Here is a 27,878-nt window from a genome sequence, read left to right on the forward strand (position 1 = left end):
AGGTCTTTAACCCATTTTGTGGTTATTTTTGTGTATGGTGTTAGGAAGTGTTCTAATTTCATTCTTTTACATGTAGCTGTCTAGTTTTCCCAATACCATTTATTGAAGAGGATATCTTTTCTCCACTGTGTGTCCTTGCCTCCTTTGTCATAAATTAGGTGACCATATGTGAGTGGGTTTATCTCTGGGCTTTCTATTCTGTATCATTGATCTATGTTTCTGTTTTTGTGCCAGACTGATGAATGGATAAAGTAGATGTGCACATATATACAATGGAATATTCAGCCATTAAAAGGAATTAAATTAAGTTATTTGAAGTGAGTTGGATGGACCTAGAGTCTGTCATACAGAGTGAAGTAAATCAGAAAGAGAAAACAAATACTGTATGCTAACACATATATATGGAGTCTAGAAAAATGGTACTGATGAACGTAGTGGCAGGGCAGGAATAGAAATGCAGATATAGAGAACAGACACAGAGGACACAGGGTGGGAAGGGGAGGCTGGGACCTAGTAAGAGAGCAGCATTGACATATATATATATATATACTACCAAATGTTAAATAGCTAGTGGGAAGCTGCTACATAGCATAGGGAGACTAGCTTGGTGCTTTGTGACAACCTAGAGGGGTGGGATGGGGAGGGCGGTAGGGAGGCTCAAGATGGAGGAGATATGGAGATATATGTATACATATAGCTGATTCACTTTGTTGTACAGCAGAAATTAACACAACATTGTAAAGCAATTATAATCCAATAAAGATGTTAAAAAATAAAAAAATAAAATAATTTTACTTAACAAATTTCTAGAATAGATTAGTTGCTAAGTATCAGTAGCAAAGTAATATGAAAAACATTTTAAATGTTTTCTTCCAACTTTTAGAAATTTATTTCCTAACAATCAATCTGTATACTATGTTAACTCCTTGCAAATACCATGGTTTTATTTGAAAGATTCTAGGTCACAGCAGAGCCACTGTGGGATCAATGGATGCATACAACACATCCTCTACAGACTTTACCTTCATGGGGTTGTTCAACAGAAAGGACATATCAGGCCTTCTTTTTGCCATCATCTCTATCATCTTTTTTACTGCATTAATGGCCAACGGGGTCATGATATTCCTGATCCGCACCGACTTGTGCCTCCACACTCCCATGTACTTCCTTCTCAGCCACCTCTCCTTCATTGATATGATGTACATCTCTACCATTGTGCCCAAGATGCTGGTCGATTACCTGCTGGGTCAAAGGACCATCTCCTTTGCGGGGTGCACAGCTCAGCACTTCCTCTACCTTACCCTTGTGGGAGCTGAGTTCTTCCTGCTGGGCCTCATGGCCTATGACCGCTACGTGGCCATCTGCAACCCCCTCCGCTATCCTGTCCTCATGAGCTGCCGTGTTTGCTGGATGATTATAGCAGGTTCCTGGTTTGGGGGCTTTTTGGATGGCTTCCTTCTAACCCCCATCACCATGAGTTTCCCCTTCTGCAACTCGCGGGAGATAAACCATTTCTTCTGTGAGGCCCCTGCAGTTCTGAAGTTGGCTTGTGCAGACACAGCTCTCTATGAGACAGTGATGTATGTGTGCTGTGTGTTGATGCTGCTGATTCCTTTCTCTGTGGTGATTGCCTCCTATGCCCAAATCCTGACCACGGTCCACCGCATGAGCTCAGTGGAAGGGAGGAAGAAGGCATTCGCCACCTGCTCATCTCACGTGACAGTGGTGACCCTGTTCTATGGGGCTGCCATGTACACCTACATGCTACCACACTCTTACCACAGGCCAGAGCAAGACAAAGTCTTCTCCATGTTCTACACCATCCTCACACCCATGCTTAACCCACTCATCTACAGTTTGAGGAACAAGGATGTGACCAGAGCTATGAAGAGGGCACTGGGCAGGTTCAAGGGTACACAAAGAGTGTCAGGGGATGCCTTTTGACACTTGGCTCCTGCCTACAAAAATGGTGAATGGGAGTCTCTGTAGCCAATGTGGCCATGCTCTCAGTGAAAGATTAAACTGCATGGTAGGTTCAAATGTGCAGAAAAAAAAGTAAATATAAAAACATGTCCTCTCTGTCTCCATTTCTTCATCTCTTCCTTCCTTTCTTTCACCTCCTTTTCTACTGCCCTGTTCACATTTTTTTCAAAATAAATGGTCAAGGGTTTCCAGAAACACAAATTAAAATTTCTTGATCTGCAGTTTTACCTTTTGGAGGTAAAACAAGTTGCATGCAATTGTAAATGGCATGAACTATGTTAAGGAGTGCAGGAGGAAAGATGGTACTCTGGGGATGTATGATGCTGCTGTATAACTCTAGGTCACCATCTAACAATAAGAGAAATCTTATTTTTTCTATTTTTAGATTAATATTCTGACCTAGCCATTGAGGAAGACAGATGAATAGTTCCATGTATGTTCCAATTTGTCAGGTGCTAGGAAAAGTCACTGAACATATTTTCTCAAGAAGCCTTTATGCTCACTGCAATCATTAGGTGATTTTTTATTTTATGTAGAAATAAAGTATTTAACTTTTGCCTGTTTGTAACACATTAGTAAAAACTATTTGTCAGATAAGCTGAAATTGGTGGATGAAAGCAAAAGAATTGCCCAGAGTAGACAACGTGGCAGGACTGCTTGCCTGAAAGCATTTCTAAGATGTTGGAGAAACATAGAGGGCTATGAGTTGAGAAGGTACTAAAATAATTTTTCAAATATGTCACAAAGTCATCAAGATTAAGCATACATCAGCCAGGTAATAGAAGTTAGCTCAGAGTTCATACCCATCACCTCCCGATCCAGGAATTGAGGACAAAAAGGATGCTGCAAATCACGTTCAATGTCTTATTTGATTATATAAGGCAGCAGTCCCCAACCTTTTTGGCACCAAGGACCAGTTTCATGGAAGACAATTTTTCCACTGACCAGGGGTGGTGGGGGGAGAAGATGGTTCAGGCCGTTATGTGAGCCATGGCAAGTGGCAGATGAAGCTTTTATCTCTTGTCCGCCACTCACCTCCTGCTGTGTGTCCAGGTCCCTAACAGGTTCTGCAGGGGGCTGCAGACCCTTGATATAACATATCCACTCGGGGATCAAAGGGGTGACTTTATTAAATTATTTTATATTGATAATCATATTGGTAAATTTGTCCAAAATTTAACAACTTAAATGTCTTGTCAGGTTCATCGTCCTCTATCAACCTCTTAATAAATTAAGCACTCATTTTGAGTTCTAACTTTGAACTAAAGAAACAAGTCACAAAAGAGTGTATTTACATAAAGTACAGATCCAGCAAGACTAACCTACGCTTCAGGAAGGTTAGTGGCTGAAAGGGTGCATGAGGAGGCTTCTAGGTGCTGGTAGTTTTCTGTTTCTTGATGTGGATACATGATACATGCAGTATTTACTTTGAAAAAATTTATTGAGTTCACATTTTTGCACGTTTAATATTTTTGTGTGTTTATTACACTTCAATAAAAAGTTTATATATACATATCATATTTTCTTAATCCATTTATAAGATCTTTAAAATTTACTCCGTTGATTTTTTTTTTTTTAACAATTTTGGTAGGAGTGTTGGAATCTGAAACTTCTGATGGCTTCAGGGACAGCACAGGCACTTGTACCACAAGCACTTTTGAGTTCCCTGACTTTCTTGCCATTTCTGAGGGTTGTGGGAAAGTTCCCTTGATGTTTAGCACCACTCTCTTTCTGTTGAGCTACTGATTTAATTGGCTTTTTAATTCAGGGCAGGTCAGCTTCAGCTAACAGAAGCTTCCACACAGAGCCCAAGCCCCTGACCCTTGGTTCAGTACGCACTTGCCCATTTGATTGGAATCCTCTGGTCTGGGTTCTCTCCTCAGACTCTACATGAACAATTGCTGGTGGTTCAGTCAACAGTACTACATTTGATTGGAATCCCAGTCCACAGTCCCCATTCTTTGGAGTTTGCAGATTCAATCTATTCCTCAGTCCCCAGTTCCACACTGGGTATTGCTGATGGTATGCACAGGCCTACTATTGGCCAGCACACAGTAACATCTCTTTAGTTTCTCCTACGGTGTTAAATGTCCACATGAGGTAAAGCTGTTAGAGTGCATGCCACCTATTACTCAGACTCTGTGTAACAATAAATTGGTCATGGAATGGGTTAGGTTCACACAAGGTCACCTGCAACCTCAAGAAAATTTCTGTGCAATGATGTATGCTGGAAAACATCACACAATCCCCAACTCAGTAGTACAATCTGATTAGGTATTTGCTTGGTTCTAAGAGATTCAAATTTCAGCTAAGAAAATGGGATCCTCAAATTCCAAAGAATTGAGCATGGGACCTTCCAGCACATCTGCTTAATTTATGTGTAAAAAATAACCTTTTATTTGAATATTATCTTGTACTTTGTGACTTGGACTAACACCTTTACCTAAATTCTGAAGACACTTGGTTGCATTGTACCATATTTCTCCTTGGCTAATAGCACCTATTAGTTAGCCCCTCATTTGATCTAGTCAATAAATAATAAGATTTTACACTAAAAAATCTGATACCAAGTACCAGCTTGTGATTTCAGGTAATGGGAAGCCAGATTATGACTAAAATTCTGAGTGTTACAGTGGTTGCTTCATAGAGAATGAACTGTAGGGAAAAAAATGAAACATTAAAGCAGGAAGACCTCTTTGGCTCCCTTTCATCTGCTCTGAAAAGAGATGCTCCTCTCACAGCTTAGAGTTTCAAAAGTAAATATGATGAGATGTACTATAATGACATATATTTTAAAGGCATGCATAAGAGAAGTTGATGATATGTAGAATGTGGGGTGTGAAGAAAATAGGAAAATCAAGAAGAACTTCCAGATGTTTGGCCTGAACAATAAGGTATATGGTGAATTTTTTTATTGAAATAGAGTAAAGCAGGATTCTGTATAGAATTGGTGTCTCTTTTGAGAATGTTAAGTTTGAAATGTGTATTGAATATCTAAGTGGGATTGTAAGGTATTTTGGATATTTTACTCTGCAAATAATTTGAGTTGTTAAGTGTGAAGTTAGGTTTTAGGAGTCATTGGCATGCAGATGAATGTTAAGACATGAGATTAGATAAAAAGATACACCTAGGGAGGCACTGTGTAGATAGAGAAGAAACGATGATTGAAGAACTAGGTCAGGGAAATTTTGACATATTGATGTCAGGCCATGGGCAAGGTGGCAATAAATTATTAGAAAAGATGTGGAAGGGAGGAGGCCACAATCTGAAATATTGGGTGTAGTTCAAGTAAGGTGAAAAAGAAAGTTGAACACCTGAATAACCAAGCTCATAGACACTTGTTCTCTCTGGAGAAGTTTCAGTGGGGTGATTGAGAACAACCTATGAAGTAGATTAAGAACAGAAAAGGGTTTATAAATTGTAGGAAATTACATATTTTTTTTTTGGATATCAGAAGAAAGGTGAAGTTATATCTAGAGAGTTATGTGGGGTTAAGATAAGGTTTAATAATTCTTCTCAGTATAAATAATATTAATGATAATTTGGATTTTGACAAGAATTGTCTGGTGTTGAAGGAAAAATCAGTGATTCAAGAGGAGGGTATTGGTACTTCCCTGGAGGTCCAGTGGTTAAGATGCCATGCTTCCACTGCAGGGGGCATGGGTTCAATCCATGGTACAAGAACTAAAACCTCGCGTGCCACATGGCTCAGTCAAAAACAAATAAAGAAAACAAACAAAAAAACAAACAGAGAGATATTTCAGGATGAAGGCGTGTGAGTTGGTTGAAAGAGGTTGGAATACAGAGTCCAGTTGGAAGGTTTAATTTTGGATGGGAGAAGAAACACTTCCTCATAAAATGCAAGGTTAAATGAAATAAAATGAGGATAAAGAAAATTGAATATCTTTATTCATTGTCTCATTGCCAATATTTCTGCTGCATAATCTATCACTGTTTTGAAATCACCTGCTTATTTATTGTTTCTTTTAGTACATTCTTAACAGATGAATTGCTATGGTTGTGCAGACACTGTCTCCTACAGCCAAGTTTCTGGTTGAAAGTATTATTTTACTTAGCTGCTTAAACAATTTAGTTAGATTGATTTAAGCATATGAATGTGAAAAATCCTAAATCCCACCAATTATAAACTTCACAAATTTTTGACACTTTTCCCTTCAGTTTTGACCTGTCTCATCTACTGGGAAATGACAGCAAATCTCGCACAGTCTGCAGTCCATCTACAGTACTATCTGCTTGGAGCTTCTGAATTTCTGGCTTCCTGGGGTTAACATCTTTACAGAGGATTGTGATGGGTGACTAAACTGTGTCAACACACACAAACTGCTTTCATGCCTTGACCTAAGTAGATCAGATATCTGGTTAGCTCATGGCCAACTCATTTTCTTTTCTTTTTGTTTTCATAGTTTTATCACCTAGGTATGCGTCTCTCAAAAAAAAAAGTTCATTTTGGCACCTCCCTGGCATCGCAGTGATTTAGAATCTGCCTGCCAATACAGGGTACACGGGTTCAATACCTGGTCCAGGAAGATCTCATATGCTGCAGAGCAACTAAGCCCATGCACCACAACTACTGAGCCTGCGTCCTGCAATACTGAAGCCTGCACAGCTAGAGCCTGTGCTCTGCAACAGAGAAGCCAGTGCAATGAGAAGTCTGTGCACCACAATGAACAGTAGCCCCCACTCGCCACACTTAGACAAAGCCCATGTGCAGTCAATGCAGCCAAAAAATAATAAATAAAATAGTTCTCTTTAAAAAAAAGTTTAAAAAAAGTTAACTTTTGTATATTTTTGAACTTAAAAATAGTGTTTTACCAAATATTATTTTGGAATTTGTTTCTTTTGCTAAATATTGCATGTCATACTAATCATTTTTTGTTATAGATGCAGTTTATTCATTTTTCCATAGTGGATGGCATTCCACTGAATGAATATATACCAGCTGATATATTCATTCTATGGCTTTTAGGTATATATTTTGTTTCCAGTTTTGTCTATCAGGAATAATTTTGCTATTGACATTTCTGTACCTGTGCCCTCACACACAAATGCCCCCAAAATAGGGTGTATACATAAGGGTAAAACTGATAGAAAGTAAATTTGCATACTTTAAAATCTACTACAATTTGTATTTAAAAATAGCTGTACTGATTCACAATTCCTCTAGCAATGCAATTCTGCACTTGGCCAAAATTTGGTATTGACTGAATTTGTACTATTTGCATATCTGTTAGGTACATGATGCTATCCAATATGATTTTAATATCTATTTATTTGATTTCTAATGTGGTCGAATAACTTATCATTTGTTCTTCAGTCACTTAGACTTCCTCTTCTGTAAATTGCCTAGATTTTACCCATTTTTTAAAATAAATTTCTGCTTTTTTTAAAGACACCTAAGATTTTTTAAAGTAAACATCCTGGGTACTTTCATTTTAGTTTGTTATATGATGTGCTAGTTTGTGACTTATTTTTTGGTTCTCATTTGTACGTAAATCGAATTATCAATATCTTTAATGTTAGTGTGTTTGTGTCTTGTTTAAGTAATTATTCTATAATAATAAAGTCATGAAGATGCTCTTCTATCTTACCTTCTAAGGGCTAATATTTTTTTAAAATTTCTTCACATGTCTATCTTTAACCACCTAGAATGAATTTGTATAGTATAGAAAGCAAATTTTCCATTTTCCATACAAACAGTTTTTCCAGCACAGTTGTTACTGGGTAGTCCTGCCTTGTGTCAAAATAGCTTCAACCAGGGAGGTCAAAGGAAGACCAGGACCAGCAATCTCGCTCCTAGAGATAGCAAGCAAAGAATTGCAGACTATCACTTCAGGTGTAAGAGCAAAGCAAAGTTTATTTAAGCATAGGTATGCTCTCAGAGAGAGAGAGAGAGAGCAGGCTGCTTCTGCAAAATGAAATCAACATTCCTGTACATGCTTAAGGTCATTTTTAAGGAGCATTTTGTGGGGAGGTGGGGTGAGTGACAGGGGTCATTATTTGATTGACAGTCCCCAGCTGTGTAACAAGTGCACTATTGCTCATGTTCTGACCCTTGGTTTGCTAAGAAATGCCCACCCAAGGGAGAGGAGGGGGGGCAGCAAAACCACATGTAGATTTTATTATAACTATGGTCTAATGAGTTTAGGTTTACTATAGGTTATAAGCCTATCTAGTCTGGGGGTGTACAGCCTGAGGGACATTCCTCATGTTACTGTGCCCCCTCTTTCTCAGGATAGGTTTGCCCACTACAGGATCATAGTATCACCCACCCTGGGTAGGGTCAGGGGAGCGTCCCCAGATAGTTGGGATGTAACTCGACCACTACCTATTGTCTTTTCACCACTGTCACCTGCTTACTGCTGTCTGAGTACCTAACACGAGTTGATAAATTTTCCATTTTCTCTAATGTGCAATGACATCTCTGTCACTTTGCGATCACACACTTCAAAAGCTTTTTCTATTCTTGATGTCTGCCCATTCTGTCCTATCATTCTTTCATATGCCCTCTCTGTTCAGGATTGGCACCTAATCACTTCAGTGACCTCCATGTGGGTAAATCCAGTAATTAATTCTCAGGCTGCATTGTATTGATCCATCAGCAGCATTTCACCATTGATTGAGAATGTGTTTTGTTGTTTGTTTCTGTTTAGTATGGCTTCAAGTGTACTATTCATATATCATGATGGTTTTATTTCAAACTCAGTTTTTTGTTTGTTTTTCCTTCTAAAATCTTTATTTTTTATACTGGTCTCATTTATTCTGGCTCACTTCTTAATACTGAAGTGCCTCCAGCTCAGTTATTGACCTACTTGTCTTTTCTCTATTCATTCCCTGATTAGCTCATCTAGGTTCTTGGTTTATCCATATAATGCCTATATGATGATGAACCCAGTTCAGACCTCTTTCCTGAACTCCAGACCCATCCATTTAGCTGCTTACTTGATATGACCACTTGGCAAAGATTGTATTCAACAAACAGATACAGAATTTCCTAGGCCCACTGATGGCAGCCAATCTCTTCCAGTTGCTCCATGTGAGCTCCTGGAGTTATCCCTGAAACTTTTCTTTTCTCTTGGTACCCATATCCAGTCAGTGAGCAACTCATGCTGGAGCTATCTTCAGATTATATCTAGTCTCTAGTCACTTCTGAATTAGACTCCAGCTTTATCTTAGTTCCCTAAAGGCTATTTCCAAAGAAGCAGATAAGGTAAACACACATCATATCATGTTACTTCTGTGGTTAAAACCCTGCTATAGTTTGCTGTTTCACAGTTCAGATTTTAGTGAAATCTAAAATCCTTGTGGTAAGTAAGCCTCAAGGACCCCTCTAATATGCCCCTTTGATATCTGTTCCTACTATTCTCCCCTCACCTACTGTGCTCCAGCTACCCTGGTTGTCTTGTCCTTCCTTGAATAGGCTAAGCACACTCTTACCTTAGGATCATTCCACTGGATTTTTCCTCTGGAATTCTCTTTCCCAACTATCTTGGTGGCTAAATTCCTTATCTCTTTAAGATTCTGCTCAAATGCTGTCCTCCTAGAATGGTGTACACTGTCAATGATGTTTTTAAAAGCAACAAACACTACCTCATCCTCAACAATTCCCTTCTTTGCTTACTCTACTTCTTCTCTTTTGCTCCAGCATTTGAAACTGTTTATTACACTATAGTGCTAACTTAGTAATTTTATTTAATTTTAATATTTCCCTGCTAAAATGGAAGCTCCATGAAGACAGGGGACTTTGACTATTTTGAATACTAATATTCCAAAGGTTTCAAGAAATGGCTGCACATGGTAGAAACTCAGCAAATATTTATCTGATGAATTAATGCCTCATAAAAATGCCCATATATGCATGGACCTGTTTATGAACTCTTTATTCTGTTTTTTTGTTTGTTTTATTTGTCTCACAATATGTCAATTTTACATTGTTTTAATTAGGATAGCTTTAAAATAAATCTTGATTTTTGAAATAGCAATTTTACCTGCATCATTCTTATTTAGCATTGTCTGGGCTGCTATTGTTGGCCCTTTGCTCTTCTTGAAAATAATAAGCTTTTCAAATTAAATATACACATAAGTTTTATTGAGATGCCATTGACTGTATATCTCTATCTTTATCCCTATGTATCTAGCTCTATCAATCTCTTTATGTATCCAATATCTATCAACAAATTTCATTTTAACTCACTCTATTATTACATCAGCATATTCAAGATAAATTATTTATTCCTTGATATTCTAGCCCTACATATATTATTATGCATCCACAAGAAGTAATAATACACCAGTCTACTTACACTAAGCCTTGTAGTAGGAGTTAAATACAACCCCCAAAATCTCAGTGACTTATATCACAAATATTTACCTCACAGCTCACTGAACATATAATTTCTCTATCTTTTGACTTCCTTTGTTTGCCCTTAAGAAATCAGCTCTCAATTTAACTGTCTCTACTTTAAGTAATCTCTTTTTTGTAGCTCATTTTATAATTTTCTTTGTCTTTTATGTTCTGTAATTTTGCTGTTGAGTTGTGGGTATCTTTTTTATTCATCCTGCTGGGTGTTTATTAGTTTTTTTTTTTTAATTTATTTTTGGGGGCATAGTTGCTTTATAATGTTGCATTAACTTCTACTGCACAGCAAAATGAATCAGCCATACAATACATATATTTCCTCCCTTTTGGATTTTCCTCCCTACTTATTAGGTTTTATAAGTACTTTGTTATCTTTTGACAGTTCTGAAAAATTAGCAGCCATTATAATTTACAGACCATAGGTAGGGGCCCTGGCAATGTGATCAAGTGACATATGTTTTTGTAACATAAGCCATTCTCCTTTTGCAAATTTGCAAAAGGAAAATATTTTAATATCTATAGGCTAACTATTTACATTTTCTGATCTGATAGCCACAGACTTGCTTCTGGCTCTGTTGTTTTAAGTGTCTTATAATTTGTTTGTAATCGCAAGGGAACCCAAATGTCCAAAACAGTTTTGAAAATTAAGAGCAAAGTTGGAGAACACATACTTTTCAATCTAACTCAAAATGGATCAAAGACCTAAAAGTAAGACCTAAAACTACAAAACTCTTACGTGAAAACATAAGAGAAAGAAGCTCAGGCTAAGGCAGGCCATATATGCAAATAATTTAATGGCCGTTTTCTCAAATGGGACTGCAATCTTAAAAAAGTAGGTGGCACAAAAATAAACGTTTCTGAAGAATCAAAATGAAAAAAAAAAATAATCCACAGCCAACCATACTATAATCGAATTATCTTTCTCTTTAAGGAAAATGTCATCATCTTATAAAGTGCAGTGACAGAATATGGAGCCCCAAATTGTTGGAAACATGGTTTAAGTGGTGTGTCAAGCAGTTAAATGACAGCAATATTATCTTAGCATTTTCATGAATTTCTTCTGAGCATTTATTAGCTTTTTCAATTTGTAATTTGAAGGGATTAATTTTCCCATCCAAAGAGAATATTTATGTTTATACCTAACTATGTAATCATGAGTAAGATTTCCTGTATTTCATAACCTTCAGTCTCAGGAAACCTGAAATCCAACCTTCATTTATGTACACAGAAGGGAGAGTTAAATGTGAATTGCATGATAAAGAGTCAACAGATAATGTAGCGGCAGATAACAACACAGCAAAGCCCCTTAGCCAAAGATATTTTTTACCCAAGAGTAATGTGGGCTCTTGTGAGAATATTAGAAAACAAAGGAAAGGGGACCTTATTCTTTGAGTAACTCAAAGATTTTATTTTCTTATTGTTTGTACTTGTTTCACAATATATTTTGCGTGTTTTTCAGTGCTGAAAATTTCCTTATAACGAATTACAAGTTATAAGAAAGATAAGATGGTTAACTACTAAGTGAATAGTGACAGAGTAAGCCTAAAATGTAGTATCTTTAGCAAGACAATACTTTCTTAGGTCTTCCTCTTCAACCCTTGAAAAGAGGAGTGTACAAGGATTAGGTATGTAAAAAGGAAAAGCGTGATCAAAAATAATGCCATAAAAAAGTTTTTTTTTTTTAAGTTATTAGTTTGAGTGTAGAATACCACAGCCTGATTTATTTGGAGCAGCTTAATTAATGTAATTCTTTGAAAATTGAAAGTTTATATTTTTATGAATGTATATATATATGTGTATATATATTTATATATATATAGGTGAATGATCTTCTCACACTTATATAAACCTTGTAATTATAGGTTAGGGACAAAGTGCCCCAGGGACTGATATTCTGATGTCAATTATTCTTCTAAATGAGAATACCGGTCTACGCTGATAATTCAAGCTCTCTTATTTAAATTGCTTAATTGCTTTGTTTGTACCAGCCTATATAATGTAGCTGGTGCCAGATTTCCTTGAATCACCTTTATTAGGCATTTAGGTACTCAGCCTGATGATCTCTAGGTTCTCAATCTATTTGCCTATACTTGCCTATTTGAAAGTATCTTACATTTGTTGGGACCAACCCTTAACCTTATGCCAACAAGATGTATTTCTGTGCTCAAGCCAATGTACCATTTTATTATTTGAATCCATAACCACTTGTGCCTTAATATACTCCCTTCACTTTGCTTTTCTTCTCTCCTCTTTGCTTTGCCTCCATCCAGAATACCAGCTCTCAGTTTGAAAGGTGTGTTTCATGCCTGTTAGTTACCCAAACTTACTTAAAATTGCTGAGCAGATGCATTTACTACTTTAGATCTGTAAGATTTTTCTCTGCACAGTAGGTGCTTGAACTTCAGTTCAAACCAGCAGATTTTGGGGAGGCTACTGTGTGAAGTAAGTAACTTATCAATTAATTATGCTGTGTTTAAATAGTATCCTCTTCTGGACATACTGGGAAGCTCCTTTAAACTAGGGGTGTATTAGGGAATCTTGAGGTTGATATACCACAGTATTCTAATTATAGGTACTCATGGATCAGTACTACTCATACAAATTTTATATCTTTTGATCTGATTTCTTCTCTCAGCTTCTCTCAATTTTCTATTATGTACATTAGAATGTAGGTGATTTCTCTGTTCAGAAAATTCTATACAGATCTGTTTCAATGTGAGGCTTCAAGAAAATTCATGTTGTTGAAAAAGAATATTCACTTACATAACTTTGAAGTATAGTGAAATGCTGACTTTTTTAGAAATCTCCAATATAGAAAAGGGCAAGGGTCATGAACAATGAAATCCCATAATAAGTATTAGAAAGACAAAATATGCATATAATAACATACTTAATTTTTGTTGTCATTGTTGTTATCAAAGGAAGTCACATTAAAGCAAGTTTAGATACTAGAACTAAATGCTGCAGTATCACATCAGAAGGGTGCTCCATTGTTCTTTCAGCAGCACTGGTCACCAGCTTTGTAAAACAATTTTGTGATAGACTTCAAAAATCTAATAACCCATTCTCCATGACCTATTTTTCATGAAATTAATCCCACAGCATTGTACATTGTAAGCAAACTTAGAAACAATGTGAATGTGAACCAATTGAGAAATAAGCAGTTACATATTACATTATTCATTATAATGATATACTGTATAAGAACTACCCTTCTACATAAAAAGGTATGCTTAATAGTATAAAATACTATTGTATATAATAGTATTTATATCCTATTTTAATAATAGTATTAATATGATCTATATTAAATATAATATGTATATATACAAATTGAAAGTATACTAAGATAAAAATTATTCATAGGCATAGAAATAATAGAAATATTATATGGGGCATCAAGTGTTCCAGTTGATTCCTTTCTATTTTCTTATTTTTAAATATTATTTAATGTTGTTATCAGCTTTGTATTTTTTTTTAAATTCAGGGCATGATTCAACACTAACAGAATGGGACAAAAATACTTTTAAAATCTGAGAAATTATGGAGATGCTGAAATCTCTCTTTCCCTTTGTGAAGAATGCTGGGAAGATCTCTAAGGCCTCATTAACAGGTTTCAGTGATAGAAATAATCATGGTAAGGGCTAGGGATACCTTTGATCTGAAAGAGAGATTTGGAGGCCCATTTGTCCCTCTTGGGCTTTAACATTTTCCATGCACCAATAGAAATCATTGTTCTTGGTCTCTACTAACCATCTACCATCCTCTGAATTGATAGTGAAATGATGAGCAAGTCCTCTAAGGAGATTGATGGGCAGGGCTGAACAGGCATTTCCCTTTCTCTTCATCATGTGCATTTTTGCTAAATGCTTGCTTTTAATTTCCCCAGTGATTTAAAACAGTGGGGAGTGGGGGAAAGAGAGAAATAGAAGAAGAACACACATCAGAAAAACAGCTGATGAAAGCCCTGATGTAAAACTAGGAATACTTCAATAACAAAAAGATGAAAAATCTATAAGAATATAATGTGGGCCACATCAATAAGAGCCTGGCTTAGAATGTACTTTTCATAGTTACAAATCTATCTGTCATGACTTAGTTTTGGTGAAATGTGCAGAAGGGTCCATGGTATGAGTTTCTCATGAAGCAGCCACTGGACTTCAGCTTCCATCACTTCCATCAAACTCATCACAAAATTCTGCCCCTTGCATGTTCTACATTTATACACAAGCTGGGGAGAAATCAAAACCACACACGTTCTAATCAAAACCATTCTGAAAGTGCACCTGTGGCCATATCTATAATGAGAATTCTTATTTGCCTCAGTTCTACACTCCTGGAAGCCCGAAACAAGGTCTTGTATGTTCTTTTAGGTCCTTTCACAATTTAAAACTATGACTCAAACAGTGTGCCTCAGGAAATGTTTATGAAATGAATGAATTGATATCTACTTTGGATTACTGGAAAACAGGGCATAGAGCTACTATACTGCCACTGGTTGACTAGAGTCATATGCCTCTGATAAAGTCTCAATCTCTTCAAATCTCATTTTTTAAAAATCTGTAGAATGGATAAAGCAGTGTTTCATGGGGTTGTTGAGGAAAGCAAGTTAATATTTATGAAGCACTAAACACTCTATTATTAATGTGTTATTACTATTTTCTAATTTGCTGTTACTCCTGAATATTTTCAATTCTTCCTAATATGGATTCTATTCAATTTTGGTGAACTTACCTGGGTGGAGCTATTTGAAGCCACCATATTCTTGCAAAGGGAATCTTCTAGACAAATATTCTCCATTAGAAATCTGTTGGGAGCCACAGAAGTAATTTAAAATTTTCTAGTAGCCATATTAAAAATGTAAAAAGAAACAGGTTTAAACTAATTTAATCTATGCTATTTAACCAAGTATATCCCAAAAATCATTTTAGCATATAGTCATTATACAATTTTTAATGTGATATGTTGCCTATCTTGTTTCAAACTAAATCTTTTTTCTTAACGTAATTTGTACTTGCAGCACAGCTCCATTCAGAAAAGCTATGTTTCTAGTCCTCAACAGCCTCATGTGGCTTGACACACTGTACTGGACAATGCAGACATATGTGATACCAATAGAAACCGTTTGTCCAAATAACCTACTGGTTCATAAGTGTAGTAAAATATTATTTAAATAAAATAGCTATATATGCATAATTAAACATCAGGTTTAAACAGAAAGGCCCTCTTTTGGGAGACAATACCCTCTAGTATTATTTAAATTAGTTTTCTCACTCATTACAATTTGTGTATTAGTTATTGCTTTCATCTAATTGTAATATAAGTTGTATGTTATTTATCAATAATTTTCTGCTGAAAAAAGGAAAATAAACACAAATTGACTGTTAAAATTTTTCCCCTGATTTCCTTTCTTCTAATAATTTATGGATCATTTCTCAGAGTTCAAAGCTTTTGTGGTTTTTTTTTTCCAACATGGGGTCATTATTTTCAAATATCCAATACCTAATAAATATAAGCTAAACACTTAAATTTTATAGTGTAGAAAAGTGTCAAGAATAGTGTTAAGTAAAATCAGTTAAGTTTATTAGACTTTCATAGTCATAGTGTATGATATTGATCAATGGGTTTCAAACTGAATTCCAATTATGAGAACTAGAGCCTAGTATAGGAGAGAAGTATAAGGTGTGGATTTGCCACCATTTATATAGCTCTCTATTCCTATTCAATCACTACAGCTTTCATTTTTATCTTTTTTTAATATACATTTCAGGTGTACAAAATTATTGTTCAATATCTGTATACACTACAGAGTAATCATTGCCATGAACCTATTTACCATCCATCACCATGCAGTTGAGACCCTTCACTCATTTCACCCTCCCCACAACCTCCTTCCCCTCTAGTAAACAATTATCTGTCTGCTGCATCTATGAGTTTGTTTCTGTTTTATTTTTTTTCATTGTGTGTGTGTTTTAGATTTCATATGTGAGCGAAATCATACACTATTTTCTTCCTCTGTCTGATTTATTTTACTTTGCATAATTACCTAAAGTTCCATGCTTCTTGTAACAAATGTCAAGATTCATTATTTTTTTATGGCTGAGGAATATCCCATGTTTCCGTACCTTGGCTAATGTAAATAATGCTGCAGTGAACATAGGAGTGTATATATCTTTCCAAATTAGTGTTTCTGTATTCTTCAGATAAATACTCAGAAGTGAAATAGATGGGTCATAAGGTAGTTCTATTCTTAATTTTTTGAGGAATCTCCATAATATTTTCTATAGTGGCTGCATCAATTTGCAGTCCTACGAATAATGTATTAGGATTCCGTTTTCTCCACATCCTCTCCAACATTTATTATTTCTTTTCTTTTCCATAATAGACGTTCTAACAGGGGGAGGTAATAATTTCATTGTGGCTTTCATTTGCATTTCCCTGATAATTAGTGATGTTGAGCATCTGTTCATATGACAGTTGGCCATCTGTATGCCTTCCTTGGAAAAATGTCTATTCAGAACCTCTGCCCCTTTTAACATTGTTTTGTTGTTGTTGTTGTTTGCATTGAGTTGCATGAGTTCTTCCTGAACATTAGATATTAATCTCTTCTCAGACTCGTGATCTGCAAATATATTCTCATTCAGTATGTTTCCTTTTCTTTCTGAAGATGATTTCCTTCACTGTGCAGAAGCTTTTCAGCTTGATGTAGTCCCGTTTATTTTTGCTTTTGTTTCCCTTGACTTTGGAGTCAAATCCACAAAACATTGCTAAAATCAGAGTCAGTAAAGTTATTGCTTATGTTTTCTTCTAGGAATTTTATGGTTTCAGGTTTTACATTAAAGTTGTTAACCCATTTTGAATTAATTTTTTATATGGTGTAAGATGGTGGTCTAGTTTCATTCTTTTACATGTGGCTGTACAGTTTTCTCAGCACCAGTTATTGAAGAGAATGTTAATTCTCTAATGTATATTGTTTGCTCCTTTGTCATACATTAATTGTCTAAGTATATTTATGTTTTCTTTTTTCTTTTTTTATTCTGGGCTCTCCGTTCTGTTCCATTGATTTATATGTCTGTTTCTGTGGTAGTACCATACTATATTGATTAGTATGGCTTTGTAGTATAGTCTGAAGGCAGGGAGTGTGATTCCTCTAGCTCTGTTCTTTCTCAAGATTATTTTGGCTATGTGGGGGTCTTTTGTGTTCCATACAAGTATTAGAATTATTTGTTCTATTTTTATGAAATATGTCTTGGCATCTTGATAGGGATTGAGTTAGGTCTGTAAATTGCTTTGGGTAGTATGAAAATTTAACAATATTAGTTCTTTAAATCCATTATCACACAATATTGTGGGGGTTTTTTTGCATGTTTTTCAGTTTCTTTCATCACTCTTACAATTTTGAGTGTATGAGTTTTTTACCTCCTAAGTTAAACTTATTTCTATGTATTTTTTCTTTTATTGTGATTGCAAATGAGATTGGTTCTTAATTTATCTTTTTTGTAATTTATTGTTAGTGTATAGAAATGTCACAAATCTCCATATAGTGACTTTGTATACTGAGACTTTAATAAATTTCTTTATTAGTTCTAACAAATTTTTGGTGGAGTCTTTAGGGTTTTTTATACATGGTATCACAGAATTTTCAAGTAGTGACAGTTTTCTTCTTCCTTTCCAACTTGGATTCATTTTATTTCTTTTACTTGCTTAGTTGCTGTGGCTAGTCCTCAAAATACTATGTTGAATAAAATTGATGAGAGATGGCATTCTTGTCTTGTCCTTGATCTTAGGGGAAAAGCTTTCAGCTTTTCACTGTTGAATATGATGTTAGCTATGGGTTTCTCATATGTGGTCTTTATTATGTTGAGGCACCTTTCTTCTATACTAATTTTGTTGAGACTTTTTATTATAAATTAATATTGATTTTGTCAAATGCTTTTTGTACATCTATTGAAATAATTACATATTTTATCCTCTGTTTTGTTAATATGATGTATAATTTTGATTGAATTGTGAATGCTGAATCATCCTTGCATTCCCAGAATATATCTCATTTTATTATTGTATATGATCTTTTAATGTATTGTTGGATTTAGTTTGCTTATATTTTGTTGAAGATTTTTGCTTCTATGTTCATTAAAGATAATGGCTTGCAATTTTCTTTTTTGTGATGTCTTTGTCCAAATTTGGTATAAGGCTAATTCTGGCTTTGCAAAATATGTTGGATGCTTTCACTCTTCAATTATTTGGAAGAATGTTTATTAATTCTTCTTTGAATTCTATTTTTTTAAATACATTAGTAAAACCATCTGGTCCTGGACTTTTCTTTGTTGGGAGATTTTGATTAGTGATTCAGTCATCTTACTAATAATTGACCTATTCAAATTTTCTATTGCCTCCTGATTGTTTTAGCAGGTTATATATTTCTAAGAATATTTCCTTTTTTTTTTTTTTTTTTTTTAGGTTTTCCTATTTGTTGACATATAACTCTTCATAGTAGTCTCTTGTGATGTTTTCTATTTCTATGCTATTAATTTTGATTTCTCTTGTTTCATTTTTGATTTTTATTTATTTGAGCCCTCTGTCTCTTTTTTTCTTGGTTAGTCTAGTATTAAAGCTTTGTTGACTTTGTTTATCTTCTCAAAGAACTAGTTCTTAATTTTATTGATCTTTTCTATTGTTTTTGTAGTCTCTATTTCATTTATTTTCACTCTGATTTTTACTTCTGCTAAAGTTGGGCTTTGTTTGTTCTTATTTTAGTTCCTTCAGGTATATAGTTAGATTGCATATTTGGGACTTTTCTTGTTTCTTGAGATAGGGCTGCATTGATAGAAATTTCCTCTCACAGTTTTTGCTATATCCTATATATTTTCAGGTGTTGTATTGCATTTCTATTCTCTTTTGTCTATGTCTTTTTTTAAAATTGCTTCTTTGATTTCTTTGATGACCCATGGATTGTTCAATAGTATGTATTTAAGCTCCACATTTTTGTATTTCCTTTTTTTGTGAATAATTTCTAGTTCTCTCCCATTGTGCTGGGGATGATACTTGATATGATTTCAATCTTCTTAAGTTTACTGAGACTTGTTTTGTGACCTAACATGTGCTCTATCCTGGAGAATGTTCCATGTGCACTTGAGAAAAAGGTGTATTTTGATGCTTAAGGATGAAATGTTCTGTATATCTATTAAGTCTATATGGACTAATGTGTAGTTTAAGTCCACTGTTTCCTTATTGATTTTTGTCTGGATAATTTTGCATTGATATAAGTGAGGTATTAAAGTCTACTATTATTGTACTGCTTTCAATTGCCCCCTTTAAGTCCATTAATATTTACTTTGTATATCTTGGTGCCCCTATGATGGGTGCATATACATTTATAAATATTGTATTTTCTTGCTGAATCAATCCCTTTACCATTATGTAATGTCCTTACTTGTCTTCTATTAGTCTTTGTTTTAAAATCTGTTTTGTCTGGTATGAGTATAGGTACACCAACCTTCATTTAATTTCCATTTGCATGAAATATATTTTCCATCACTTCACCTTCAGTCTAGGTGTACTTACTTCTGAAATGAGTCTCTTCTAGACAGCATACAAATGATCTTTTTTTTTTCTTTTGATAAGATGTACTTATTTCCATTTTGTTAATTATTTTTCTAGCCATTCGGTGGTTCCTGTCTTTTCTTTTCTTCTCTTTCTTGCTTCCTTTGAATTTTGGTGGTTTTCTTTAGTGTTATGTTTATATCCTTTTCTCAGTTCCTCCTGTGTGCTTACTATAAGATTTTTCCTGTGGTTATCTTGAGTTTTGTATATGGGATCTTAAGTAAACAACAGTGTGTTTTAAGTTAGTAGCAACTTAAATTTAAAATTTAAATACATGCCAAAGCTTTCTTTCTACTTTATCTATGTTTATATCTCTTTGATGACACATTTTACAGACTTTTATTTTATTATCTCTTAACTAATTATTGCAATTTCAGTTAAATGTGCTACTTTTGTCTTTTAACTTTTATATTTGTTTTTTGTGTTTGATCCACTACCTTTATTGTGTATTTACATTTTCCAGTAAGATTTTTACTTTTATGTGTTTTCTTATCATTAATGAGTGCCATTCTTTTCAGTTTAAAGAAATTCCTTTAACATTTCTTTTAAAGCCATTTTAGTGGTGGCAAACTCCATTAGCTTTTCCTTACCCGGGAAACTCTTAATCTCTCCTTCAGTTCTAATGGATAAAATTGCTGGGAAAATAATTCTTGGTTTGAAGTGTTTTTATTTTCAGCCCTTTGAATATGTCAAGCCATTCCCTTCTAGCCTGTAATATTTCTGCTGAAAAATCTGCTTCTAGCATTATGAGGTTTCTTTTGTACATAAAAAGTTGTTTGTTTTCTTTCTTGCTGCTTTTGGATTCTCTCTTTATCCTTAAATTTTACTATTTTGATTACCATGTGTTTTAGTGTATGTCTCTTTGTTTTTTGTTTTTGTTTTTTTGTTTTTTTTGTTTTTTTTTTTTCTAATTTGGAACTGTCTGGGTTTCCTGAACCTGTATGTCTGTTTCCTTCCCTACATTAGGAAAATTTTCAACCATCATTTCTTCAAATAATTTTTCTGGCTTTTTGTCTCCCTCTTATCTTTCAGAGACTCTTATATACCAATGTTATGCTGCTTGGTGTTGTCCCAAAGGTCTCTTAAGGTATCTTCATTTTTTATTTATTTATTTTTAAAAATTTTGCTGCTCCCTCTGGGTGAATTCCATGGCTTTGTTTTCCAGCTTGCTAATTTGTTCTTCCTAGCCCAACCCCTGTTGAACTCATCTAATGCATTTTTTCAGTTCAGTTATAATTGTTGTTTAGTATTTTCTCTCTCTTTGCTGAAGTCCTCTTTGTGTTCATCCATTCTTCTCCTGAGTTTGGTGAGCACTTTTATGACCATTACTTTTAATTCTTTATCAGGTAGATTTCTTATCTCTGTTTTATTTTCATCTTTTTTCTGAAGTTTTGTCCTGTTCTTTTGATTGGAACATATTTCTCCATCCCTTTATTTTACCTAATTATCTGTGTTGTTTCTATGTATTAGGCAAATCAGTTACCTCTGTCAGCATGGAAAGAGTGGCCTTTTGTAGCAATGGCATGTAGGGCTCAGAAGAGCAATCTTCCCTTTCCACTAGAGCCAGGAACTCAAGGGGTATTCTTTAGGTGAAATCTTGTGTAGGATCACAGATACTGCTGTGGTATATTGGTGAGCAGGTGAGCCACCAAAGTGACTGAGGCCTGTGCATAGCCTGGTGGATGAGGTTATTTCTCAGGTGGCTGTGAGATCCAGATGAGGCTTAGAGGTGGGTGGGGCTCTCAGAAATTTCCAAATTGTCACTTGCCAGCACCAATATTAGCAAGGTAGCCTGAAACCACAAAAATGGCTCCTGCTAATGTTCCAGTCCCCCAGGAGCATCCCAGATGGTTCCAGCCTCTCTAGTACATGCTTCAAGATTAGTAATAAAAAGGACCACACGCTTTTCAATATGGTGTTTTTGCACTGGCTTTGGGTCAAATCTGCATGCCAGCCCTTTAAGAGCAGGTTTTCCATTCTCTGTAGTTTTACAGCTTTCCTTAATGTATTCCCTACTTTTATTTAAAGTCAAGTGTTTTGGGGGCTTGTCTGTCCTACATAGGATATAAGGGCTGGGGTACCTGATGTGGAGCTGAAATTCCTTGATCCTCAGGGAAAATAACCACACCTTTGTGATCCTTCCCAATTGTTGACTGCCACTGCTGGGGTAGGGTTTCTTCTTTGGTGTGACCATATCTCTGTGTCTTCTATCCTTCTTTATGCTGTTTTTTTACCCTTTACTCTGGAGACTCTGTTTCTTCAGTTTTTAGGTCCCTTTCACAGGGACTTATTCCATGTGTAACTATAGCTTTGTTGTGTCCATGGGAGGAGGTGAGTTTAGAATATTTCTACACTGCCACCTTTAACTCTCATTTTTATATGTTTTATGTATATCCACCTCAATGTAAGATTGTGCTTGAGCACAAATAAATAAATAAATAAATATTCTTGAGCCAATGGATATAAAATTGTTTTGATTTGACCTTCAAGTTAAGAAATAATAGTAAATCAAGAATATCATTGTCTTCCAAGAAATTGAAAGTTTTGAGCATCTTTATTAAAGATGGGTCTACTTAGGTCCCAAAGGTAAAAACTAATTTCTTAAAGCAATCTATAATTGAAATCAATCTCAGGTAGTATTGGAAAAAGTGGGATATTACACAATGAGAAATAATTTGTCTTGATTTGTCTGTGGCCACATCAGGTTTCAAGCAAACCAAATATTTATCTTGTGTGCCTAACTTTACCTATCATATCTATCTCTCTTTTGTGCATCCTACAGAGTTATGGAGAGAGGCAATTATTCCATGTATGCCAACTTTGTCCTCCTGGGCTTGTTCAGCAACATGCGTTTCCCCTGGCTTCTATTTGCCCTCATCTTCCTGGTGTTTGTCATCTCCATAGCCAGCAACACCATCATGATCATTCTCATCCACATGGACTCCCGCCTCCACACTCCCATGTACTTCCTGCTCAGCCAACTCTCCATCATGGACATCTTGTACATTTCCACTATTGTGCCCAAGATGCTGGTTGACCAGATGATGGGCCAGAGGGCCATTTCCTTTGCAGGATGCACTGCACAACACTTCCTCTATTTGACCTTGGCAGGGGCTGAATTCTTCCTTTTAGGACTCATGTCTTATGACCGCTATGTTGCCATCTGCAACCCTCTGCGCTATCCTGTCCTTAGGAGCCACAAGGTCTGCTTGTTGATTGTGGTAGCAGCCTGGCTGGGAGGGTCCATAGATGGCTTCTTGCTTACACCAGTCACCATGCAGTTCCCTTTCTGTGCTTCTCGAGAAATCAATCACTTCTTCTGTGAGGTACCTGCCCTTCTCAACCTCTCCTGTATGGACATATCAGCCTATGAGACAGCCATGTATGTCTGCTGCATCATGATGCTCCTCATTCCTTTCTCTGTTATCTCAGCCTCTTACACAAGGATTCTCATCACTGTTTATAGGATGAGTGAGGCAGAGGGAAGGCGAAAGGCAGCATCCACTTGCTCCTCACACATGGTAGTTGTCAGCCTCTTCTATGGGGCCACCATGTACACCTCTGTTCTGCCTCACTCTTACCATACTCCCGAGCAGGATAAGGCTGTGTCTGCCTTCTACACTATCCTGACTCCCTTGCTCAACCCACTCATTTACAGCCTCAGAAATAAAGATGTCACAGAGGCCCTACAGAAAACACTGGGGAGGTGCTTGTACTCAGGAAGGTAACCAATTTCCAAAGAAACTGCATTTGCTGCTAGAGGTTTGAAGAAAAAGATATAGGAGTTAATCATCATTGGATTTAATCATTGTTTGCCTGGAAATAATAGGTCACCCAAATGCCAACAGTTGTGAGGCATTCTGGAATTTGGAAAGCTCACTATGGGATTTTGAAGATTTCATCATTTTTTGAAAGACAGGAGGGTTCTAAAAAATGGATGGTTTTGAATCTAGTGGGAATAAATTGAGGGTTTCACCATAAACAAGAAGGCAACCCTCAGAATGGGAAAAAATAGTTGCCAATGAAACAATGGACAAAGGATTAACCTCCAAAATATACATGCAGCTCATGCAGCTTAATACCAAAAAAGCAAATAACCCAATCCACAAATGGGCGGAAGACATTTCTAAATAGACATTTTTCCAAAGAAGACATACAGATGGCCAACAAACACATGAAAAGATGTTCAACATCACTAATTATCAGAGAAATGCAAGTCAAAGCCACAATGAAGTATCACCTCACACTGGTCAGAATGGCCATTATCACAAAATCTGTAAACAACAAATGCTGGAGAGGGTGTGGAGAAAAGGGAACTCTCCTGCACTGTTGGTGGGAATATAAGTTGGTACAGCCACTATGGAAAACAGTTTGGAGGTTCCTTAAAAAACTAAAAATAGAACTACCATATGATCCAGTAATCCCACTACTGGGCATATACCCAGAGAAAACCATAATCCAAAAAGAAACATGTACCATCATGTTTATTGCAGCACTATTTACAATAGCCAGGACATGGAAGCAACCTAAATGCCCATCAAAAAATGAATGGATAAAGAAGATGTGGCATATATATACAATGGAATATTATTCAGCTATAAAAAGGAACGAGATGGAGCTATATGTAATGAGGTGGATAGACCTAGAGTCTGTCATACAGAGTGAAGTAAGTGAGAAAGAGAAAGACAAATATAGTATGCTAACTCATATATACAGAATCTAAAAATTGTACTGATGAACTCAGTGACAAGAGAAGAATAAGGATGCAGATGCAGAGAATGGACTGGAGAACTCGAGGTTTGAGGGGGCGGGGGGTGAAGGGGAAGCTGAGACAAAGTGAGAGAGTAGCATAGAGACATATATGCTACCAACTGTAAAATAGATAGCCAGTGGGAAGTTGCTGTATAACAAAGGGAGTTCAACTGGATGACGGATGATGCCTTAGAGGACTGGAATGGGGGGGGGGGAGTCGAGGGAGGGAGGGAATATGGGGATATGTGTATAAATACAGATGATTGACTTTGCTGTACCTCAAAAACTGGTACAAGAGTGTAAAGCAATTATATTCCAATAAAAAAGAAAAAAAGAGTGTTTCACTGGTCACCCATCTGCTCTCTACAAATCCTGCATTCCACTGGAGACCATGTAATTGTCTGTTTCTTGCTGTGGTCAGTCATGGCAATAGAAATGATTATCTTCAGCTACTCCTCTAACTTCTCAATATATAGTCTCTCTTTAGACACTCTGCAAATCGACCACTTCAAAGACATCAACACGTCAGATATTTTCATTGTATTTCAAGTGTTATTTAAATATCAAATTTATTTTTCCAGAAATGATGACTTTGGTCTTCCAAAACATTTAATTCAATCAAATTAGGATTGACATTATCATTATTTAAAAAAATTGATTTGACTGTATGTAATTAATTTTTTCAACTGAATTCCATTAACATCAGTAGTAGATCAATTTTTGGAGGACATCAGCACCTTTACTTTTTTCCCATAAAGTTTTGCTAAAATCATCCCAGATGTGTAGATTCAATGTAAAAAAATGTGATTTTGAGGCTTTGGTTAATGTGGATGACTCCCACATTCTCTATCCTTCCTAATGGCATGATTTGATAAGAGCAACCAGACAGTTTTAAATCACATCTTTTTCACTGTATTTAAATAATCTGATGGCCTAATATATTTTATTTTCAAAGATTTTAATGAAAAAAATGGGACCTTTTTGAGAATTAAATTTTGATTTTTTTTTGGAAATGAATATATGTTACTTACTATTTTCTATTTTTACAATATTTTAATTTAGCTTAATTTGTTTAATCATTAGAATAATTGTAGTTAACCAATATTCTTCTGAAGTAGAGAGATTAGTTTTTATCTTTTTTCTTTTCCATGCTTTTCCCTACTTGGCTAAACTCATTCTATTTTGTGTCCTCAGTCTTTCCACGTTCCTACCTTTTTATATCTTGGAGTTTACATATCTGTACTTCATTATCTAAGAAGGAAATATTTTGCATTACACAAATAAAAATGTAATTATATATTAACTCATTTAAAAATTATTAATATTTGAGTTGTCTGAAAATGTGTAAATAAGTCAGCTAGGAGTTGGCATATGCTTCAGAAAACCCAATGCTCCTACATCTTGGAAAACAAAAGGAGAAACATCTAATTATAGAACTTTCAAAGGCCCCTTATTTTTCTATCTTGCATTTCCATGTGGGTGAAAGATAACATTGTTCAGTATTCCTAAGTGTAAGAATCTGTCCTATTTTCCCTCAATAACACATCTATTGGAACCAGAAGTTGGAGTCAACTTTTAGACGCCATCATTGTGTCTCGATCGCCTAAGATCCCTCAACCTAGTCCTTCACTTGGTTTAAAATTTATTTTCTAACACCTGTGTCATGGAGAGAATGATGCATACCAGGATTGGAAGTTTTGGCTTTTTCTGATATAGAAATAGAGAATATGTTTTACAAATAAATTCTGGATAGGAAGGAAACAGTGAGGTTAGAAAATTTACATTTCCATTAAAAAGATGCTTTGGCATTGTAATTCTTGTTAAGCTTTAGTTGTAGATGTGAAATTAATTTGTTCAACCTTACTATGTTAGGTTGAACAAATTAATTTCTTGAAACCCTCTTTCTCAAAGTATTAAATTAGAATATTATAACCTAATTCTAACCTCAGAGTGATAAATTTAAGAGAATATGAGATAACTGGTGCAAAGCAACTTTAGCTTTGGAAGGTGCTATATGCTATGAGGTATTATAATCGACCCATCACTATACAGAAGAGGCAGTGAAACCTGCTTTCCTCATCCATTTCTATCCCAGAAGTGCTCTTGTCTCTTGAAATTGCACTTAACACAGAATTCCCTCTTGCAGAGATGAGGCTACAGAGGTGATTAATGTCCTGTAACTGTAACATAAGACCTTTAATAAAACATACAGAAAATGTTTCAAGGACTGATGTTAGCCTGTCCATAACACACCCTTGTGATCAAATAATTGCCATTGCCTCTAGTGTGTCATGAGGGGCTGCATATCATAGGGTCACTTCACACTAATTTCCACCTGACTTCAGAAACTGAAGGAACCAGACAAGAACACCCTCATATGAAGAAAGCTTCTTGGAAGGAAACTGTGTAACCACCTGTATGCAGGCTGATCCTTCTCCTTTCCCACCCAGTGAATTAAAAGGGAACAGAGGCATATTTGCTTTTCTTTCCAGCTTAGTTTTACACATATAGTTGTCACTCAGGTGATATAAGTTGAATACATAAAATAAATATCACATGTTTTATAATATGTTTATTTTCAACATTAGCCCATTTTCTCCCCCTAGAGCAGTGTTAGCAAATACAAGGCATATTTGCCTTCAGTGGACTCTTCTTTTTCTCACTTTTTTCATTTTATTTTCTCTCTTTTTTTTTCTATACCTTCTTTTGTCTTCCCTGATTTATACCCCTCCCTCTTCCATTCCTAACAATCCCTACATTCCAACCCCTTTGCTCTTTTCTTTTTCTCTCACTTGCTCTTGTACATTATCTTTTCCCACTTTTTCTGTTAGTTTCACTGTGCTCCAGCACTCACTTCTGTCTGCAGTGATGCTGTTCTTCCTTAGTGAAGCATGGGGTTTTAATTACCCTAGATTACCAGGATGTCGAGGCACACGGAAATTTCAGGGTGTTTTAAAATGGGCTTCTGAAGTGTACTGGTAATGACATGAGGGAGAAATAAGATAAGACTTTAATGTAGAGAGGTTTTTAATGGAAACCTATCAACATAGATGTGTTTGTCTTGGTTAGATGCACTTAGTTGTAGCTAGAAGAAGGTTTGTATAATGGAAAATGTAGGCAAATCTGATACTACTTTCTTAATTTGTGTGCTCAAAGGGCCTCT

At 35.6% G+C, this 27,878-nt stretch overlaps 2 protein-coding genes across 2 annotated transcripts; both read left to right on the top strand.

Annotated features, from left to right (window-relative positions):
- The first annotated feature begins 864 nt into the window (after window positions 1-864).
- On the top strand, window positions 865-1,944 carry LOC130837014 (olfactory receptor 2T1). The gene has a single exon (XM_057709750.1). The coding sequence runs from the start codon at window positions 988-990 to the stop codon at window positions 1,942-1,944; it is 957 nt and encodes a 318-aa protein (XP_057565733.1). The 5' UTR covers window positions 865-987.
- A 20,805-nt stretch (window positions 1,945-22,749) lies between these two features.
- On the top strand, window positions 22,750-23,691 carry LOC130836974 (olfactory receptor 2T27). Its single transcript, XM_057709674.1, has one exon. It carries the CDS (start codon window positions 22,750-22,752, stop codon window positions 23,689-23,691), a length of 942 nt encoding a protein of 313 aa, XP_057565657.1.
- Window positions 23,692-27,878: the final 4,187 nt, after the last annotated feature.

The sequence above is a fragment of the Hippopotamus amphibius genome, chromosome 15, assembly GCF_030028045.1.
Source record: "Hippopotamus amphibius kiboko isolate mHipAmp2 chromosome 15, mHipAmp2.hap2, whole genome shotgun sequence".
In the NCBI taxonomy this organism is placed as follows: domain Eukaryota; kingdom Metazoa; phylum Chordata; class Mammalia; order Artiodactyla; family Hippopotamidae; genus Hippopotamus; species Hippopotamus amphibius.

Excerpts from the sequence above, each read along its gene's own strand:
- LOC130837014 (XM_057709750.1), top strand. The coding sequence starts at position 988 with ATGGATGCATACAACACATCCTCTACAGACTTTACCTTCATGGGGTTG.
- LOC130836974 (XM_057709674.1), top strand. The coding sequence starts at position 22,750 with ATGGAGAGAGGCAATTATTCCATGTATGCCAACTTTGTCCTCCTGGGC.